General features: G+C 37.9%; 1 protein-coding gene across 5 annotated transcripts in view; it reads left to right on the top strand.

The window, feature by feature from the left end:
* The window catches only part of ME2 (malic enzyme 2), a 73,356-nt gene extending 53,116 nt beyond the window's left edge, over positions 1 to 20,240 (top strand). For all 5 annotated transcript variants that reach the window (XM_045378229.2, XM_074022221.1, XM_005586678.4 and 2 more), the window contains 4 exons: positions 4,070 to 4,172; positions 11,693 to 11,763; positions 12,413 to 12,511; positions 19,376 to 20,240. In XM_045378229.2, coding sequence (XP_045234164.1) covers positions 4,070 to 4,172; positions 11,693 to 11,763; positions 12,413 to 12,511; positions 19,376 to 19,543 — 441 coding nt within the window. In that variant the 3' untranslated portion in view covers positions 19,544 to 20,240. The remainder of the gene's footprint in view (positions 1 to 4,069; positions 4,173 to 11,692; positions 11,764 to 12,412; positions 12,512 to 19,375) is intronic.
* Positions 20,241 to 21,258: the final 1,018 nt, after the last annotated feature.

Raw genomic sequence — 21,258 nt, 5'->3', positions numbered from 1 at the left:
GATCTGCCTGCCTTGGCCTCCCAAAGTGCTGGGATTATAGGCGTGAGCCCCCGCACCTAGCCTGTTTTTGTTTTTTTTTAATTGAGTGATGGATAGTGTAGAAAAAGAACTACAGCAATAATTTAAGGCTGAGGATAAAGTTATCTTTGGAGAAAGGGACTTTACTTTTTCGAGTAGATCACCATAATCCAGTCAGGATGTGGTCCACATGAGACCTGGGGTATTTCCAGTTTGCCCTTTCTCCTGGTATCCACTGCTTTGGGTATGAATCATCAAAAGTCCTGAGGTATTTATCAGCACCTCTCATCCTTAATGGTCCCTGAACATCCATTTTCCTCTCTGTCATCATGAGACTTTGGGTAGCTTTGCTGTTCAGGGTCTCAGCCACAGCTTTTGATTTGGAAATCAGCAGTCATCTTGAGGGGAAGAGCTTCAAATGCTAGGCTCCTATATCTTGCTTCCCTCTTCTCTTGGATCTTGGAAACCACTCTTCCCCAACACCAAACTCTCACTATCTTGTTAGGTCTCTACTTCCTTACAAAAATTTTTAAAAATGTATTTTATCTGGTTTTTAAAATTGTAACCAGAGGAAAAATTGGTATGAAATAACCCAGAAAATCATTGCCAAAGCAGAACTCTCAGAACTTCTTGAACTTAATATTCATACTCTTGATATATTTGGCATTCTCTTTTTCCCATTGTTGAACACTGTGTAGGCCAGGCACAGTGGTTCATGCCTATAATCCCAGCACTTTGGGAGGCCGAGGTGGGCAGATTACTTGAGGCCAGGAGTTCAAGATCAGCCTGGCCAACATGGTGAAACCCTGTCTCTACTAAAAATACAAAAAAATTAGCCAGATGTGGTGGCTCACGTCTGTAGTCCCAGCTACCTAGGAGGCTGAGGCTGGAGAATAGTCTGAACCCAGGAGGCAGAGGCTGTGTGAGCCGAGATCATGCCACTGCACTCCAGCCTGGGCAACAGAGCAAGTGTCTCAAAAAAAAAAAAAAAAAACTTTATGTTGACACATGTATTCTCTCAAAATTCTTTTGCTTCCATATGGCCACTCTGTTAGTCAAAATAAATTCTCGTGACGAATAAATTCTCGTGACGTGACTGTTGGTTTCCAACTGATATAATAATTATTGAAATCTCTTCTTCTAAATAAATCACAGAATCATCATACAGATATTTAAAAATTAGTCTCTTTAGTATACTGTCTTATCTTTTTATTACTTTTAGTTTGATTGCCTGTCCTCTTCACCAGGCTTCACCAATCATTACTTAAAACTAATGATTATTGCTCCCCAAATTAAATCTTAGTCATCTACAATGACTATTTGGTAAGTATATTAAATGCATCATGGATCATTGACATTTCCAAAATATAAAAAATTTAAGTATTTCGAGCAGTAGTAGTGTATCACCAGAAGACTGCTCATTTAAGAATTTTATTTTTTGAATAAATATTGTAATAAATGTACATTATTGGAATACATAAAAATTCCCCAAGGAGACTAGTTTGATATACTGTATTTCATCAGTTTTAAGATCAAGGATCACTTGAGCCCATGAGTTTGAGACCAGCCTGGGCAACATAGTGAAACCCTGTCTGTATAAAAAATTTAAAAATTAGCTGGGCATGGTGATGCACACCTGTGGTCTTAGCTACTTGGGAAGCTGAGGTGGGAGGATTGCTTGAGTCCAGGAGGTTGAGGCTGCAGTGAGCTGTGATTGTGCCACTGCACTCCAGCCTGGGCAACAGAATGAGACCCTGTCTCAAAAAAAGTAATAATAAAAAGAGCATTGTGTCATAGTTTACTTTTACATAAATTATTTCTTAGTGTTACATGAAATAATGGCATAGAATTTTGAGTAGTCATCACCTGTTAAATTTTTAGTCCCCTTTTGTTTTCACTGTGGAGATGTTACTCCAACACCCTTTGCTGCTCAGCGAGAAAAATACTTAAAAAGAAAAATCTTCATAGTTGAATTGTCAGCTGCTTACATAGGGCAACTTGGACTTCAGAATAAGAATATACTATTATTAAAACCTGGCCACGTTTAAGCCATGGATTAATTATTGGGTTAAATGGGCAGGGGAGGCAGGGATAATGACCTGGAGAACGTGAACTGCTATAGAATGTTGTCATTATTGAAGAGATTCCCAAGACCTGTCTTTTTTTTTTTTTTTTTGAGACGGAGTCTCGCTCTGTTGCCTAGGCTGGAGTGCAGTGGCATGATCTCATCTCAGCTCATTGCAAGCTCCGCCTCCTGGGTTCATGACATTCTCCTGCCTCAGCTTCCTGAGTAGCTGGGACTACAGGTGCCCGCCACCAGGCCTGGCTAATTTTTTGTATTTTTAGTAGAGACGGGGTTTCACCGTGTTAGCCAGGATGGTCTCGATCTCCTGACGTCATGATCCACCCACCTCAGCCTCCCAAAGTACAGGGATTACAGGTGTGAGCCACTGTGCCTGGCCAACCAAAATCTTTCTGAATTTCCAAACTTAACTGATACCATGAGAACATTTTTTCCATGACGTGCTATATTGTATAATCTACCTTATAAGACTATTAAAATTAATGGTGCCAGAAAAATAAGTATGTGCTTATTGTGATAACATGTATGACATTAACCATGAACTAACCTTAATCGTCAAAGAAACAAAATTTTTAGTCATAAGTAATGTTTGGAACAGATAGAGAATTGTAATAGCTATCCATAGAACAGGTAGAAAATGATAAAACAATATAGAGTTGCAAGTCTAAGATAGTCAGCTGTGCCCTACTAGCATAGTTAGCTTGCTTCTACTCTTAAACCTTGTATCATTTTGAAATGGAAAGTATTTCCTGTAAAAGTAATGCTTACTCTGCATTGTTGACCTTCAGATTACCTGGATTCAAATTCTTGAATGTTAAATCCACTAAAGCCAAGGGTCTACAATACTATAAAGAATAATAATACAATTAATTATCTTAGAAATACTGAATATGCCAGTAACATTTATTATATGCCATTATAGAGCATAGTATCAAAATTGGATAGATGTGACAAATTTGGAGAAGTATTCTTCTTTAACAAGGCATCAGGCCATTTGTTTTCCTGGAGTGATACTATGGTCATGCCATATGCCTGTGTTATAAACTGCCTACTGCTGGGTATTACAGCATCATTGAAAACCTGTGGCTGTGGAGTTACAAAAAAATCTAGATTAAGATTTAACTACTACAGTTTTGATGTGTGACTTTTGACAAAGTATTTGAAAATAGCCTTAGTTTTCTGATTTTTTAAAATTAGTGAAATGGAGATGATGATGAAGTTTTCATGATGGCAGATTAACTGAGTTAACACATATAAAGTACTTGGTTATTATTTTTAGCAGTTATACAGTAAATGACGGCCATTTGTTTTGGTATTTCCCCTTCATTCATAGGTGTTTATATTGGTCTTTATAATATGGAATGATATTTATTGGCTATCTACATTTTAAATTTCTTTTCTTTTTTTTTTTTTTTTTTTGAGATGGAGTCTTGATCTGTTGCTCAGACTGGAGTGCAGTGGCATGATATCGGCTCACTGCAACCTCTTCCTCCCAGGTTCAAGTGATTCTCCACCTGAGTAGCTGAGATTACAATAGGCATGGGCCAACACACCCAGCTAATTTTTTGTATTTTTAGTAGAGATAGGGTTTCACTATGTTGGCCAGGCAGTCTCAAACTCCTGGCCTCCAGTGATCTGCCCACCTCAGCCTCCCAAAGTGCTGGGACTGCAGGTGTAAGCCGCTGTGCCTGGCCTTAAATTTCTTAAAAATAAGTGTCTGGTTTTTAAATTTTTAGTAATAAATGATGTTTAACTTTATTAATTATTTATTGAATGTATACTACACATAAAACAAACCTCATTCTAACAAAGGATTGTAATGAAAAGATTGTTATATAGTATATTATGCTTTGTTTCCAAGTAATATATTGGTCTACTTTACTCCAGGACTTGATTTTGTATGAATTCACCCCAATTTTGTCATCCACAGAAAATAACAAAATTGAAGTTATTCCATCTTCTTAACAGGGCAGGTGTTTGTTTGCCAGTGGCAGTCCATTTGGGCCAGTGAAACTCACAGATGGGCGAGTCTTTACACCAGGTCAAGGAAACAATGTATATATTTTTCCAGGTAAATGCTGTCATTATTTATGTTATAGAGCAATAGTTAATTATGTAAAAATACTTAATGGAATTCTTTGGAATGGAAGATTAAAATGAGCAACAGTATTAGAGAATTTTAGTATAAATGTACAAGGAAACTGAAGGAATTCATTGAATTCAGCATGCTCCATTTTCTCTGAAAATTTATTCATATTGTTAATTAAATTTGTTTTTATTATAGAAATAATGTATTACATGATTTGTAAAAGTGCAGAGGAACAGAATGGCACAAAATTCTGTAACCCTCTCTATCTCCCCTTGGTGTACCTCCTTAATCATACTTCCCAGAACCGTTGTCAGTAATTTGCTGGGAGTTTTTCTGGTGGTTACCATCGTGACTGATAGCTTTGTCTCCCAGGTTCAAGCAATTCCCCTGCCTCAGCCTTCTGAGTATCTGGGACTACAGGCATGCACCACCACACCTGGCTAATTTTTGTATTTTTAGTAGAGATGGTGTTTCACCGTGTTGGCCAGACTGGTCTTGAAATCCTGACCTCAGATGTTCCGCCCATCCCAAAGTGCTGGGATTACAGGTGTGAGCCACCACGCCCGGCCAGGTGTTCTCATTTTTTAAGATACAACCACTATACTGGTATCACACCAAAGGAAATTAATAATAACTGCTTAATATCATTTATTATTAACTCAGTTCAACAACTTATTTTTATTCCCAATACCTTTTTTTTAATTTTAGAATTGCTCTTTCTAAATAACTACTTTAAAAATAAAAACGGCTACAGTATTCTTTCAGCTTTTTCTGGAGAATTATTGGGATACCTTTTAATATTTCTTCCTTTGTGCTGTATTTTCCATAAATTTCTGGTAATCCTCAGTTGTCTCTTTCTTTTAAGCAAGACTATATTGAGTAAAACAGGAATTTTGTATGATTTTCTTTTGCACTTGTGTCTTTTTTCTTCTGGTAGGTCTTTCCCTGACTAGCTGACAGCAGGCTCTAATTAAGATATGACAAGTAGTCTTATAGTTTATATAGGCTGGCATCAGGCAAGCATGTATAACTATTGTCAGAGTAAAGAAGGTATTTAGTCTGTGAATATCCTAGTGCTTTTCTATATTTTTCTCCTTTTTTTTGCCCCTCATGTTTTCCTGTTATCTCTTGAGACCTAACTTCTATAATAGAAACTGTCCCGTCATCCATGATCTCTTTCTAGAACTTGATAATGTTCAAAATCAATATGTTCTATTCAGTAACATTTCTATGGCCTAAAAGGCATGAGGGCAGGAAAGGCAATAATTTTCTGCTGATTTTAACAAAGCTATTTTTTTTAACTTTTTTTTTTTAGTTTCAGGGGTACATATGAAGGTTTGTTAGGTAAATTGTGTGTTGCAGGGGAGTTCACGTATAGATTATTTCGTCGCCTGGGTAATAAGCATGGTACCCGATAGGTAGTTTTTTGATCCTTACCCTCTTCCCGCCCTCTACCCTTAAGTAGGCCCCAGTGTCTGTTGTTCCCTTCTTTGTGTCCATGAGTTCTTATCACTTAGCTCCATGTATAAGTGAGAACATATGGTATTTGGTTTTCTGTTCCTGTGTTAGTTCACTTAGGATAATAGCCTCCAGCTCCGTGCATGTTACTGCAAAGGACGTGATCTCATTCATTTTTATGGCTGCATAGGATTTTTTTTTATTTATATACATGGTGTGTATGTGCCACGTTTTCTTTATCCATTTTACCATTGATGAGCATTTAGGTTAATTCTGTGTCTTTGCTATTGTGAATAGTGCTACAGTGAACATACACATGCATGTGTCTTTATGGTAGAATGATTTATATTCCTTTGAGTAATACCCAATAATAGGGTTGCTGAGTCGAATGGTTGTTCTAAGTTCAGCAAAACCGTTTTTTATATCATATCTGAGTATTAAGGAATTTAGCAGTTGATTATTTTTATGTAACCCTTTAAAGTCCTAACTTTAATAACAGGGATACCATAAACATGGACATTAAAAATGACCTGGCCGGGCATGGTGGCTTTCACCTGTAATCCCAACATTGTGGGAGGCTGAGGCAGGAGGATTGCTTGAGGCCAGGAGTTTGAGACCAGCCTGGGCAACATAGTGAGACCTTGTTTCTTCCAAAAGTTAAAAAAATTAGCCAGGTGTGGTGGTGCACGCCCCTAATCCCAGCTAGGCAGGAGGCTGAGGTGGAAGGATCACATGAGCCTGGGAGGTCCAGGCTGCAGTGAGCCATCATCATGCCAGTGCACTCCAGGCTGGGCAACAAAGTGAGACTGTCTCAAAAAAATAAAATAAAATGACCTGGCATTTGAGGTAGAAATGAGCCTAAAAATAGGAGGATTGGCTGAAAGTCTGTTTATAAAGCAACTTAAAAAAAACTGTTAATATTTGAATGACCTAGTTCAGCAACTGTAACAACTGGATGAAATTTTTTTTTAAGACCATAAAAGGGTCAAAGGGATAAGATACTGACTCTAATGGAATATTGGGGAATTCTGGACCAAGGTTAGGGAGGGAACTAAGGCACAGAGCCAGCTTTTGAAGCCAGTTTTACAGTGGAAACACAGACCAGGAAGAAAGTGGCTAAGAGGTACAGCTGTGCTTTTCATGGAAGGTGGACAAGATCAGCACCATGTCCAAGTCTGGCACCACCTCCCACTCTGGACTGAAACCCTAAAGTGCTGTACCTTGGATTGGGGGTATAGTTTGCAGCAGCAATGGGTGATTTAGAAAACCTCAGGCCTCTGTTCGAGACTGCCAGTGCCCACAAGCGCCCAGCAGAAGCAAATAAAAATTTCTCTGAAATCAGATAATACTATCCTAGTCCTCAAATTATTTTTATAAATTTTCAAGTACAACCTAAGTGGAAAAATAAAAAAAGATAATGAGGCACATAAAGAGACATAACAACAGAAGCCAAAACCAATGAAAACAAGAAAAACAGACATACTGAAACCCTAGATATAACACAAACGCTATGAAACAAATATGCTTATTATATTTATAGAGATAAAAGCCAATCTTGAAAACTTAGACAAGTACCATTAAATTCTAAAATTGAAAAATGTAGTAATCTGTAAGAATTGAGTGGGCTGGGTGTAGTGGCTCATGCCTGTAATCCTAGCACTTTGTGAGGCCAAGGTAGAAGAACTGCTTGAGCCCATGAGTTTGAGACCAGCCCTGGCAACGTAGTGAGACCCCCGTCTCTACAAGTTTAATATATATATATATATATATATATATATATATATATATATATATATATATATATATATATATATATATATATTAGTCAGGCATGCTGGCATATGCCTGTAGTCCTCGCTACTCAGGAGGCTGAGATGGGAGGATCACTTGAGCTTGGGAGGTCAAGGCTGGAGTGAGTCATGATTAGTCCCCTGTGCTCTAGCCTGGGTGACAAAGCAAGACCCTGTCTCAAAAAAAAAAAAAAAAAAAAAACTGAGTGAATGAGGCTTATGGCAGATTAGACCAGAGAGAATTAATCAACTGGAAAATATCTCTGAAGAAACAATCCAGAATGCAGCACAGAGAGACCAAAAAAAAAAAAAAAAATAGGTAAGGGACATACATTTCATTGATAGATCTTTAATTGAAGTCCTAGAATAAATGAGAATGAAGCAGAGGCAACATGTGCTGGCCTCATGGCTGAGTTATTTTTAGAACTGATGATTGACAATCAATATTCAAAAAGCTCGCAGAAACCCATGTGGGATGCATAAAAAGAAATCTACATCTAGGCACATTACTGTGAGGCTTCAGAATCACCACAAAGAGAAGAATATGAAAGCAGCCAGAACAAAAAGATTTCCTTCAAAGAAGCGACCAACAGACTGACAGGAGGCTCCTCAGTGACAATAAGATCCCAAGGCTGTGGAATGACCTATGAAAGTTGCTTATGGGAAATACTTGCCACCTAGAATTCATTACACAGTGAAAATATCCTTCAAGAATTAAGGCAAAGTGAAGACATTTTTCAGAAAAACAAAAAACCGGGGATTCACCACCTGGCAGACTGTTTTTATATTAAAGGAAAGGAAATTTTGTTCCTTAGGGAAAAAGAAAATAATCCCACATAGAAACTCTAAGGTGTAGGAAGGTATGAAGAGCAAAGAAAGTCTATGAATAAGTGGGTGGGTACAACAAAATGAATGTTGTTTATATAGAATGAAACAAACATGACATGGGATTTTGAAAAATACATATAGAAAGAATTAAAATGCACAATAACAGTAGCTCTGTTAAATAGAGTTAAGCTTTTATGAGGGACTTACATTGATTGGCAGGAAGGTAAATTAAAAATTAATGTGGAACGGGGGACATTGGCTCATACCCATAATCCCAGCACTTTGGGATGTCAAAACAGGAGGATCACTTGAGGCCAAGAGTTTGAGACTAGCCCTGGCAACATAGGGAGGCTCTGTCTCTACAAAAAAAAAAAAAAAAAAAAAAAATTAGCCAGGTGTGGTGACATGTGCCTGTAGTCCCAGCTACTGCAGACACAGAGGACGGAGGATCACTTGAGCCCAGGAGTTTGAGGTGGCAAACTTTGGTCGTGCCACTGCACTCTAGCCTAGGCAATAGAGTGAGACCCTATCTCAAAAAAAAAAATTTAATGTGGAATGTTGGTAGTTAAAGATGCATGATATAAATTTTAGGATAACCATTAGAACACTACAAAGACTTCCTGTTTATGGTAAGGTTGGGATGAAATGAAACAACAAAATCCGAAAAGCAAGAAAGAAGAGGAAAAGGAACATAAAATAAGCAAGGCAAGATGAGATGAGAGTGATGAGACTAAGTGTTTGGGGGCTAAATCTGCCCCAATCACTTAAAAAAAAGGTAAAAACTATATTAAATGTAGATGGACCAAATTATCTACTTAAAAAAAATGCTGTTAACCATGTGTTCTTTTCAGCCATGAGGTATTTGGATGACTACCCTTCCTCAAAGCCAGTTGGGATATTCTTTGAATAGAATAAAACAGTGTTTCTAGGCTGGGAGACACCAGACATAGTTGAGGACAGAGGTGCTAGAAAATAGGAAGTTTAAAGGCTTGTACGGTGATGCTCAGAGGAGGCAAACCCCACTCTCACGCTCATAGCTTCCAATCATTTTCTCTAGTTCTTAACCCTTAAATGTGAGAAATGCTTGAAGATTACTAGTCATATGAGGAAAGTCTCTTTATGAAAGATTTTCATAAAAGACCAAAGCAGACAAACAGAAAAAGACATATTGGGGGAAAAAACAAGGATAATGGGAAAATTTAAAAATTATCAGTATCCTCAGGGTGACAAAATATTATATCCTCTAAACAAGACAGAATTTTATTTAAAAAAAAATTAGAAAGCAAAACAAGCTCCTAAAAATAAAGTTTGATAGTAGAAAGATTAGAAGAAAAAGATGAGTAAGTTACCTAAAAAGAGAGCAGAGGACAGGAGAAGGAAAATAAAGAAGAAAATTAGCCAATCCAAGAGGTACAGTATCAGAAAATATAAATGTCAGGGAACAAGAACAGAAAAATGGAGGGAAGTGAATCCTCAAAGCTTCACGAACATTTCCCAAAAGTGAAAGACTCATGTTTTCAGATAGGAAGCGCCTACTCACTGAATGCTAAACATGATGAGTTAAAATAATGCACATCAAGGCACAGTGTTAAGAAATTGCAGACCGTTAGGTATAAAAATAAGGATCTGGCTGGGCACAGTGGCTCATGCCTGTAATCCAAGCACTTTGGGAGGCTGAGGCAAGAAGATTGCATGAGTCCAGAAGTTTGAAACCAGCCTGGGCAGCATAGTAAAACCCTGTCTCTACAAAAAATAAAAAAATTAGCCAGGTGTGATGGTACATGCCTGTAATCCCAGCTACTCAGGAAGCTGAGGTAGGAGGATCGCTTGAGCCCATGGAGGTTGAGGCTGCAGTGAGCTGTGATTGTGCCACTGTACTCCAGCCTGGGTGACACAGCGAGACTGTTGCCAAAAAAATTTTTTTTAAAGGGATCCTACATGCATCCAGAGATTAAACAAAAACAATCACCTAAACAGGATCTGAACTCAGATTGATGCTTCTTACCAGCACAGGAAGCTAGACAGTATTGGAATAATACCTCACAGTTCTGAAGGAAAAATATTTCCAAGCCAGAATTCTAAACCTAGACAAACTATCAAATGTAAGTAGAAAGAAGTAAACACACACATTTTCAGAAATGCAAGTTTTCAAAAAATATATATCTCCCATGCACTGTTCTTCGGAAAGCTATGGGAGAATGTACCCTACCAAAAGAGGGAGTAACAAACTAGGAAAAGTTGAATTTAGGAAATGGAGTCAACTTAGAAGCAAAGAGGCCCATGATGATAAAGGGATTTTCTAGGATGACAGCTCCATAGCTGGAATGGGGGACAACCAGACCAGAATGGAGCTTTAGCAGATTTATTCTAGAGCATGAAATTCGAGAATATATAAAGTAACTAAAACAGAAGAAAATTTAGACAATTGAGAGTTCCAGAGTGAAATAACAATGTTAAATACTAAAAAATCAAAGTAAAGGAAAAAGGATAATTATTAACTTCAAGAAAGACAAAATTGTGCAGAAAACGAAAAGTAATTATGATATAAGCATTGAATATTGATTGAACCAAAATTATGCTCTAACTATATCGGGAAGAAGAGAGAAAGCTGAAAATATGAAAGAGCACTACTTACTCTTATAGGAAGGAGTCAGTGATCTCCAAAACAGAAAATGCAAGATCAGCACAGTAAGAGAAGGCAAAAAAAGGAAAAAAAAAAAAAAGAGAGAGAGAGAGAAAAAAAATCACAAGAAACAAGTTATTTAAGAGTGAGAGAGATACACAATCAGCTAAAAAAAAAATTGAAAGTCCTGGTGATCCGCCAGCCTCGGCCTCCCAACCTGCTGGGATTACAGGCGTGAGCCACCGCGCCCTGGCTGACACGGTGAAACCCCGTCTCTACTAAAAATACAAAAGATTAGCCGGGCGTGGTGGCGGGCGCCTGTAGTCCCAGCTACTGGGGAGGCTGAGGTAGGAGAATGGCGTGAACCCGGGAGGCGGAGCTTGCAGTGAGCCGAGATCGCGCCACTGCACTCCAGCCTGGGCGACAGAGCGAGACTCCGCCTCAAAAAAAAAAAAAAATTGAAAGTCATTGCCTCTGTAGAGCAATAAATGGAGTGTTAGAGGTGGGCTGGGAACTGGTGTTAAAACAAGCGTTGATGAATTGTGTGTATTTGTCATTTTCATAAATGTAAAAACTAAACTGAGAAAAGCCATTTGATATTTCTGAAATTACTTACAAATAAGAATCATTAAAGATCGTTTGATTTTAACTCAGATTTCTGTTTTTTTCTTGGCTGTTTTCTGTTTTGGGGGGAGCTGTTTGGGATATGGATGGATTACCATTTATTTGCCTGAATATAGAAATTGACTTCTTTCATAATTTGAAAAGTGACCGTACTAAGTAAACTTTAAAATGTATTCTAGGTGTGGCTTTAGCTGTTATTCTCTGTAACACCCGGCATATTAGTGACAGTGTTTTCCTAGAAGCTGCAAAGGTAAATGTTTTAAATGTTGCTTATTTTATAAAGGATGAATTATGAAGGTGAATAAATCTGAAAATTAAAAGCAGAGAGAGAATGGGTTAAATCTGCCTTATTAATGAAAAGGAAGTTACTCATACATTACTTTTATGGTTTGCCTATTTATGCATAGAATTGATTTTTTTAATCATGACCTTTCAAATGTTTGTAAACTGAATCCTCTCATTTTAAGAACATTTAGACTATACTTGCTTTATATATATCTAGATATATTTTGACAGCATAGATAACTCATTGCATGCTTTTAATGGGCAAGTACTGGTATTATTTGGAGTGCTGGCCTATGGGAGCTCCAGACTTTGAAGTATTTCTGAAGAACTCGCATTAATACAATTAATGTCTGTTTTCAAAGTAGCCACTGCAATTAAGCCACGCTCTACATGTATAATATAAAGTAGAATATAATCAATACGTCTTTAAATCTGGTTATTTATTGTTTAATGATAACAGTTTTAATTTCTGCAGTGGTTTAAGTGTATTCCTTCAAGAAATAACGGGAATTATATTACCTGTATTACTCTCTGTTTCCCCAATGCTTTTTCCATTTTCCTGGGTCCTTATTCTGTTATTTAAACAAAGAGCAAAATGCTGTTTTTCTCTTCAGGCACTGACAAGCCAATTGACAGATGAAGAGCTAGCCCAAGGGAGACTTTACCCACCACTTGCTAATATTCAGGAAGTTTCTATTAACATTGCTATTAAAGTAAGTAATAACTTAAACTTCTTCACATTAATTTTAATGACATTTTCTTATACAAGAAATACAGGTTTACTAGAGATAAATCTGAAACATTTAGAAGGCTGCAAAGAAGAAATTTTAGGCCCGTATTCTTACTACCAGAATATAACACACATGATTATTTTGGGCTTGTTGCCTTCTAGACTTTTTTCTTTGCAAACACATACATGCATATACACATGCATGTAGTCACTTGTGCCTTTTTAAAAAATTATTTTAAAGAATAGAGATGGGCTCTCCCTGTGTTGCCCAGGCTGGTCTCTAACCTCTTGGCCTGAAGTGATCCTCCTGCCTTGGCCTCCCAAAGTGGCCTGTGCCCATTCTTATAATTGGTTTCTTACTGCACTTTTTCCACTTAATATATTGTAAGCCTTTTCCATGTAAGTTAATAATAATTCTCATGTATGTGATCATTAATGCTGCATGATGTTCTCTTTATATCAAAATGTGTTTCATCATTTCTCTGTTTTTGGACATTTAAGTTTTTAGCTTTTTATTGTTAGAAATAACACTGTAGGCTGGGTGCAGTGGCTCACACCTGTAATCCCAGCACTTTGGGAGACCGAGTCATCTGAGGTCAGGAGTTTGAGACCAGCCTAGCCAACATGGTGAAACCCCATCTCTAGCCAGGTATGGTGCTGGGTACCTGTAATCCCAGCTACTCTGGAGGCTGAGGCCAGAGAATCACTTGAACCTGGGAGAAGGAGGTTGCAGTGAGCCAAGATCGTGCCATTGCACTCCAGCCTGGGCCACAAGAGTAAAACTCCATCTCAAAAAAATAAATAAATAAAAATAAAAAGTTTTTTTAAAAGAAAGAAAGAACAGTGTAGTGAACATTTATCCTTACAGCTAAATATTTGTGTGTACTTTGTGTGTATTTGTGATGGTTTCTTTTTCTTTTTTTTTTTTTTTTTCTTTGAGACAGAGTCTCACTCTTGTCACCCAGGCTTGAGTGTAGTGGCGGGATCTCAGCTCACGGCTCACTGCAACCTCTGCCTCCAGGGTTTAAACAATTCTCCTGCCTCAGCCTCCCAAGTAGCTGGGATTACAGGCGCCCACCCCCATGGCCCAGCTAATTTTTTGTATTTTTAGTAGAGACAGGGTTTCACCATGTTGACCAGGCTGGTCTCGAACTCCTGACCTCAGGTGATCCACCCAACCTGGCCTCCCAAAGTGCTGGGATTACAGGTGTGAGCCACCACACCCGTACTGTGATGGTTTTTCTTTGCAATAAATTCTAAGCTTAAGAACAAAGGTTTTTAAGGTGTTTTAAGGCTTCTGATGCATATTGTCAAATACTCTCTTCAGAAAAAAAAGTACTGATTTACATTGCAGCAATTAGATATGAGTGTATGTTTTTCCACACTTTTGCCAATACTTACAATTATTTTTTTAATCTTGCATATTTACTAGGTAAAATTGTTTCTCATTATTAAGGCATTATTAGTGAGATTGAATAATTTTTTGTTTATTCAACAATTGTATTTCCCTTCAACGAACTACTTTTTCATGACCTTTGCTCTTTTTTATATTGGATATTTGCTTTCCTACTTTCTGGCATTGATTTCTGAGGGCTTGTTTTATATATATATATATATATATATATATTTTTTTTTTTTTTTTATACTTTAAGTTCTGGAGTACATGTGCATAACGTGCAGGTTTTTTACATATGTATACTTGTGCCATGTTGGTGTGCTGCACCCATCAACTCATCAGCACCCATCAACTCGTCATTTACATCAGGTATAACTCCCAATGCCATCCCTTCCCCCTCCGCCGTCCCGGGCTTTTTATATATTAAGTGTAGTGATCTTCCTGTTCGCTGTGGTGCAGATATTTTCCCATTTGTCATTTGTTTTAACTTTATAGAATTGTTTGACATGTCTTTTTAAAGTTTTTTATGTATTATTTGTTTATTTTGTGGATTCTGTCCTCACCTTTTATGAATATTAATGCTTTCTCTCACCCCAAAATCATAACTATCTACTTGCATTATCTAGAATAAAACTTTTTTAATCTCTCTGGGATTTATTTTAATGTATGATATGAGAAAGGGAAACATTTTTTCCTGAGTAGTTAACCAGTTGCCCCAGCATTGTTTATTGATTAATGCCAATTGTTTATTGATTAATGCCTCCGTTGTTTACAGTTAATTGGGAATTGAATCTGTTCCTGGGATTTCTATTCCTGACCATTTTTGTTTACTATCTGACACTGTTTTAAATTTCGTAATGTGTGTAATGTGGTAACATTTGGTACTTCATCTTTCCCATCATTATACTTTTTCAGTGTTTTCTTGACTGTTCTAAATTGTTTTCTTTTGGACAAATTTTTGTATCTGCTTTTTTAATTTTAAAAAACTTTGCAACTTTGTATGAAATTGTTACATTTATAAATTGGTGAAATTGGGTCTTTCAGTATTGAGTATTCTCTAATCACTATCTCTGTTTATTAAGATATTTTTTAAAAAGTTTTTCAGTATAATTTTGTTTTCTTCATCTGAATATGGCTACTTTTTCCTAAATATTTTTAAATTTCTGTTATTCTAATATAATAAAGACTTTTTTTTCTTTCCAAATATTTTTTCATTGATCATTTCTAATTTATAGGAAAAGTTAGGAATAATAATACTAATTTGAAAACATTCATTTTTATGAATTTACTTGATGACCAGTTTTTTGAACAATCTTATTTTAATAGTTTTTCATTTCATTTGGAATTGTTTTGTCTGCAAGTAATTTTTTCTTTTTTTAATATGCATAGTCTTTTTTTCTCTAACTATAAATTAGCTGAAACTGCAGAATAGTCTTAAGCAATTAGGTTAGTAAGGGTATTCTTGTATTTTTTTTTTCAATTTAGAGACAGAGTCTATATGGCCAAGCTGATCTCAAACTCCTAGGCTCAAGTGATCCTTCTACCACAGCCTCCTGAGTAGCTAGAGGCACATGCCACCGCACCTGGCTAACATCTTTGTATGTTAATATTAAATATGATGCTAGCTTTTGATTGAAATAAGTATTTTCTTTTTAAAAGAAGTAGTCTTCTATTTCTAGATTACTAAGATTTTTCTTAAACATGAGGATTGACTATGGAATTTATCAACCACAATTTCACTTCTGTACAGGTGATCATAAAATTTTATCATTTTGACTAATAAATTTATTTATTTATTTATTCTGAGGCAGGGTTTTACCCTGTCACCCAGGTTGGAGTGCAGCAGTGTGGTCTCAGCTCACTGCAAGCTCTGCCTCCCAGGCTCAAGCGATCCTCCCACCTCAGCCTTCCAAGTAGCTGGGACCACAAGCGTGTGCCACCATGTCCAGCTAATTTTTTTTTTTTGCATTTTTGGTCGAGATAGGGGTTTGCAGTGTTGCCCAGACTGGTCTTGAACTCCTGAGCTCAGGAGATCTGCCCACCTTGGCCTCCCAAAGTGCTGGGATTATAGATATGAGCCACTGTGGCCAGCTTTGACTATTAGTTTTATTATTGCATTATTTTGGTGCCTGTCACCTAAGCAAAGATTGGGAATTGGTAAAGGATGGTATGTTTAGGGAATAATAGTTGAGCCTGGAGTCTAAGGAACAGGTAGGGAAATGGCATAAAAGAGAATTTGAAAGTTATATTAAAGACAGCTGTACAGATATACAAATGCCAGCCTAAGGAGTGTGATTACCTTCTACTGCAAAACAATTGAAGATTTTAGAACCCAGAACTAGGATGATGAGTCCGACTTTAGAATTTATAGAATGATATTACAGGTGGGGGAGATTTTGGAAGATACTGGTCAGTTAAGAGATTACTGGGCTAGACACAGTGGCTCACTCCTAGAATCATAGCACTTTCAAAAGCCAAGGCAGGAGGATGGCTTGGGGCTGTAAATTTAAGACCATCCCTGGATAACAAAGCAAGATCTCACCTCTACCAAAAAAAAAAAATTAGCCAGGCACAGTGGTATGTGCCTGTAGTCCCACCTACTCAGGAGGCTGGGGTGGGAGGATCACTTAAACACAGGAGGCCAAGGCTGCAGTGAGCTATGATCATACCACTGCACTCCAGTGTGGATGACAGAGCAAGACCCTGTCTCTAAGAAAAAAAAAAAGAGAGAGAAATAATTGGTATGTCCAAATGAGAGGTAGTACATGAGGTCCTAGAAGACCTCTGCTTGGGATTAGTATAGGAACACAGGCCCAGGTTCATGTCTCCTTGCGTTTCCCCAGAGGCAGGAGTAGAGAGTGTGCTGCATCTGCAGTGGCATAGGCTTTTCTTTTTAGAAACAAAGAAGAAAGTGGTGAGTAGAGGAGGCAGAGCTTTGTGTCTGTCCCAACCTCAAACAGCCATTGATTCACCCCTTTGGCTCTATGAGCAGGGCTGTGTGTGTTCCTCTGACAGCCACCAGTCACCTCCTGCATGCCTCCAGGACCAAGGGGAGCTTTCTCCAATCTCATGCCTTGTCCCTAATCTTTTTCTGTGGGTACCAGCAGCCTGTGGGAAAGAGATTTGCAGTGAGTGTGAGCGCCCCTTATGGCTAAAGCTTGCAGTTGTTCCGGAATAAAACACTAGTTCTCATTGACCTTTGGCAGTTCCTTAAAATTTTAGCTGACTTCTTATTGTATGCATGGTCGCCACTGCCTCATTCTCCCTCCCATGCTGTGCCACAAGTGAGAATTTGTATGTCTACTCTGCTGCCTTCTCTCCTTCGTTCATTTGTTTATAAATTTATATTTATTTACTTATGTTAATTATACTGCTTACTGGCTTCAGAACACCTCCCACCACCCCTCACATCAGGCAGGCCACGTGCTCAGCTCTCCAAGGTCGGAAGGAATGAGGAAAAGTGTGTTTATTCCATCTTTCTGGAAGCAAAAATCTCTGCCTGTCTTTTTATATCATTCCTGTTTTTCCTGTTTAGTACAAAAACTGAGAAGAGCAGTTTGGTCAACAAACTACTAATGACATGTGTTATGTTTATTGGCCCTTGGGTTTTTTGTTTGTTTGTTTGTTTTTGAGATGGAGTCTTAACTCTGTCGCCCAGGCTGGAGTGCAGTGGTGCAATCTCAGTTCACCGCAACCTCTGCCTCCCAAGTTCAAGTGATTCTCCTGCCTCAGCCTCCTGAGTAGCTGGGATTACAGGTGCCTACCACCATGCCCGACTCATTTTTGTGTTTTTAGTAGAGACAGGGTTTCACCATGTTGGCCAGCCTGGTCTCAAACTCCTGACCTCAGTTGATCCATCCGCCTTGGCCTCCCAGAGTGCTGGGATCACAGGTGTGAGCCACTGTGCCCAGCCAGCCCTTAGGTTTTTAACCTTCTCAGATCTTTATTGCAGTTACCTGCCACTGAGGATCTAGCCCTTCCCTACTACTTTTTCTTAGTCAATAATAAAATATTAGTAAAATATGTTTTCTATAATAGAACAGAAAACAATTGAACACATTTTCTATCACAAAATACACTGAGATGGAGCCCTTGGTACCAAGGATTATTTTTTTAATCACCATCTTATTCTGAGATTTTTCTTTTAGAAAGTTGAAATACGAAACTTTAATAATGGTTACCATTTGGAATGAGAATTAGAGGAGGAGAATGACACCTTATAATTGTTTGAATTTTTTCTACCTTATGTCACTACATTTTTTTAAGTTAAAATAAAACCTGCCAGGCACGGTGGCTCATGCCTGTAATCTTAGCACTTAGGTAGGCCAAGGCGGGCGGATCACCTGCAGTCAAGAGTTCAAGAGCAGCCTAGCCAACATGGCAAAACCCCATCTCTACTGAAAATACAAAAATTTACCAGGTGTGGTGGCGCATGCCTGTAGTCCCAGCTACTGGGGAGGCTGAGGCAGGAGAATCGCTTGAACCCAGAAGACGGAGCTTGCAGTGAGCTGAGATCGCGCCACTGCACTCCAGCCTGGGTGACAGAGTAAGGCTCCGTCTCAAATAAATAAATAAATAAATAAATAAAGCCATGACTTGAGAACTTTACTGTGTGAGAGGCACTGTGCTACCCTGTGAGGAAGCGTTTCACATTCCTCATTTTATATCAGAACTGAGGCTCAAGGGCTTATTTTCACCACCAATCATGGTATGTGGCTTGGGTGCAAAATTTGAAATTCAAGCCACCGTTGGTGGGGAGTAATCAAGCTTACTGTTGAGGGTCTAATATCTAGACTCAGAATGCTTTGGGTTTGAAACAGCTCTCACGTAACTACCTTGGGCAAATTACTTAAATTCCTCTCATTCCTCATATGCAGAATGAGAATAAAGATAGTACTTATCTCATGGGGTTCTTGTGGAGAGTAAAGGAGGTATCCTTGTAAAACACACAGAATATGCCTGGCAGTCAGTGATAGTGGTGTCAGTTCCCATGTATAGGTTGTAGCTCTGAATTTACTTGACTTTATAGTTCTAGTGTCTAACTCCTGATTTATAATAATTACTATGCCTCTTAATCCAAATTCTAGAGTAGAAACCTCTCCTCACCTTGGGTTGGGTTTTCATCCTGGTCAAGTTGGCTATGATTAGGAAACAGTCTCTGTAGCCCTCTAGAAAGGCCACCCTTTCAGCAAGACTGGGAGGAATGACATAGGCCGGGCAGATTACCTAAATTTGAATCATACACAGTAGAACTTAAATGTGTTTGGTTTTATCTTTTAAACTTTCCATAGTTTCCAAATGTTTTGAAAGGAGTCAAAGTAATGTTACTTTTTATTTTGAAAAAAGAAAACTGCCATTCTTTTAAACTTATTTTCCTGTGTTATAATAGTACGTTGTCTCTCTAATAGGTTAATACTCAGAGCCTACACAATAACCTTATTTATTTTTCAGGTTACAGAATACCTATATGCTAATAAAATGGCTTTCCGATACCCAGAACCTGAAGACAAGGCCAAATATGTTAAAGAAAGAATATGGCGGAGTGAATATGATTCCCTGCTGCCAGATGTGTATGAATGGCCGGAATCTGCATCAAGCCCTCCTGTGATAACAGAATAGAAGCACTCCCCTGATAAATACTTTCTGTGCTCCAGGGAATCCCTTTTTTCAGACAAGAAGAGATAATGTCCTCAGTTTTATGGTGTTTTCTGTGTTTTCTTCTGCCCAGCCACTTTGGTTGATGTATTTTTTTCCATGCGTCTCCACATCTGTTGGGGTAGACGTGTTGATTGATTGCATTGCCCACCAGCACCCTACAATCAGATAGTTGTGATGCTTTAATTCTAACATACAGCCCATACCACATCCAGGAGATGTAAAAAGTGTGTTTGTGAATGTCTTCACTTGTATTCTAATTCGGACTTGCCAAAGTATTTGCTATTTACTATTATGGGTAATAATCTTCTCTCGCCTGGTTGTTTTAGAGCTACTAAAATAGAAATTTACTTTTATGGATAGAAGTACAGAATTTTAAGAAGAAACTAAATTTTAAGGAAAAATTGTCAGCATCTAAAAATGTTCTTCTACATCTGCTTCATCTTACCTTCATACTCTGAAATTCCCTTATAGCAGACAGAGCTAGGGAAACATTAAAATTTTACCCTATTTATTTTCTGGAACTAAATCAAGGCTTAACTATAACATTTTGAGAGTAATGGGAACTACTGCTGGCTTTAAATAAATAAAAGTCATTGTTTTCAACAGTGTATAAAAATCATAATGTAACCTTTTTATTTAATAAATATCTTAAATTTAATTGCTTCAGTTATGCTATCTTATTGCCCAACTAGAAATTTAGATTTGCTTATGAAAAACACATATTTTTGTTACTTCTAGATGATTCTAGGAGGCAGTATAAGATACCTAACTCATATGGGGAACATCACATGACTTTTAAAATCTAAGTTAGTCATGCTTCACATCAAAATGAGTCATATTTAACTGGAGAAACTATGCCCTTATTCCAGAACTGATGCTCTTTATTACTTGAGATAATTTTGGAATGTTACTATGATACTGTTTCTTTGAATGTCATTAGTAGTGACATCTCTTTCTCCATTGAAGGCAGACTTAATTTTTTTAAGCCACCAAAATTAATTTAGAGCTAAGCGGGAATGAATAAGGTTGGTGTTCATCCAGGAAATGCCCTTTTTAATCCCAGTAAAATGGGCAATTATGGCTAATGAGAACAGTTTTCTTGTGTAGCTTGCATATTGAAGAATTCTAAAGGAAAATGTATCTGCCTACCGTGGTTGCTTTGAGGGAAGAAAACTTTTAAATGCTCATTCTAGGATAGAACAACAACAGATATTCATTGATAATATGAGCATGCACAGTATTTTATATTGCTTTGTAGGAAAAAAGAGACTTCACTTTTTTCATCTTCTGCCTATGGGTACAAACTGATTCTTTTTTTTTTTTTTTTTTTTTTTTAAAAACAGAGTCTCGCTCTGTTACCAGGCTGGAGTGCAGTGGGGTGATCTCAACTCACTGCAACCTCTGCCTCCCAGGTTCAAGTGATTCTCCTGCCTTAGCCTCCCAAGTAGCTGGGACTACAGGCACGTGCCAGCACGCCCAGCTCATTTTTGTATTTTTCATAGAGACAGGGTTTCACCACATTGGCCATGAGGGTCTCGATCTCCTGACCTTGTGATCTGCCCATCTTGGCCTTCCAAAGTGCTGGAGTTAACAGGCGTGAGCCATGCGCCCGGCCAATTTTTTTTTTTTTTTTTTTTGAGACAGTCTTGCTCCTGTCGCCCAGTCTGGAGTGCAGT

Source organism: Macaca fascicularis, chromosome 18 (genome assembly GCF_037993035.2).
Source record: "Macaca fascicularis isolate 582-1 chromosome 18, T2T-MFA8v1.1".
NCBI classification, from domain to species: domain Eukaryota; kingdom Metazoa; phylum Chordata; class Mammalia; order Primates; family Cercopithecidae; genus Macaca; species Macaca fascicularis.
Note: the sequence above shows the minus strand (reverse complement) of the source record. Positions and strands in the feature narration are given on the sequence as shown.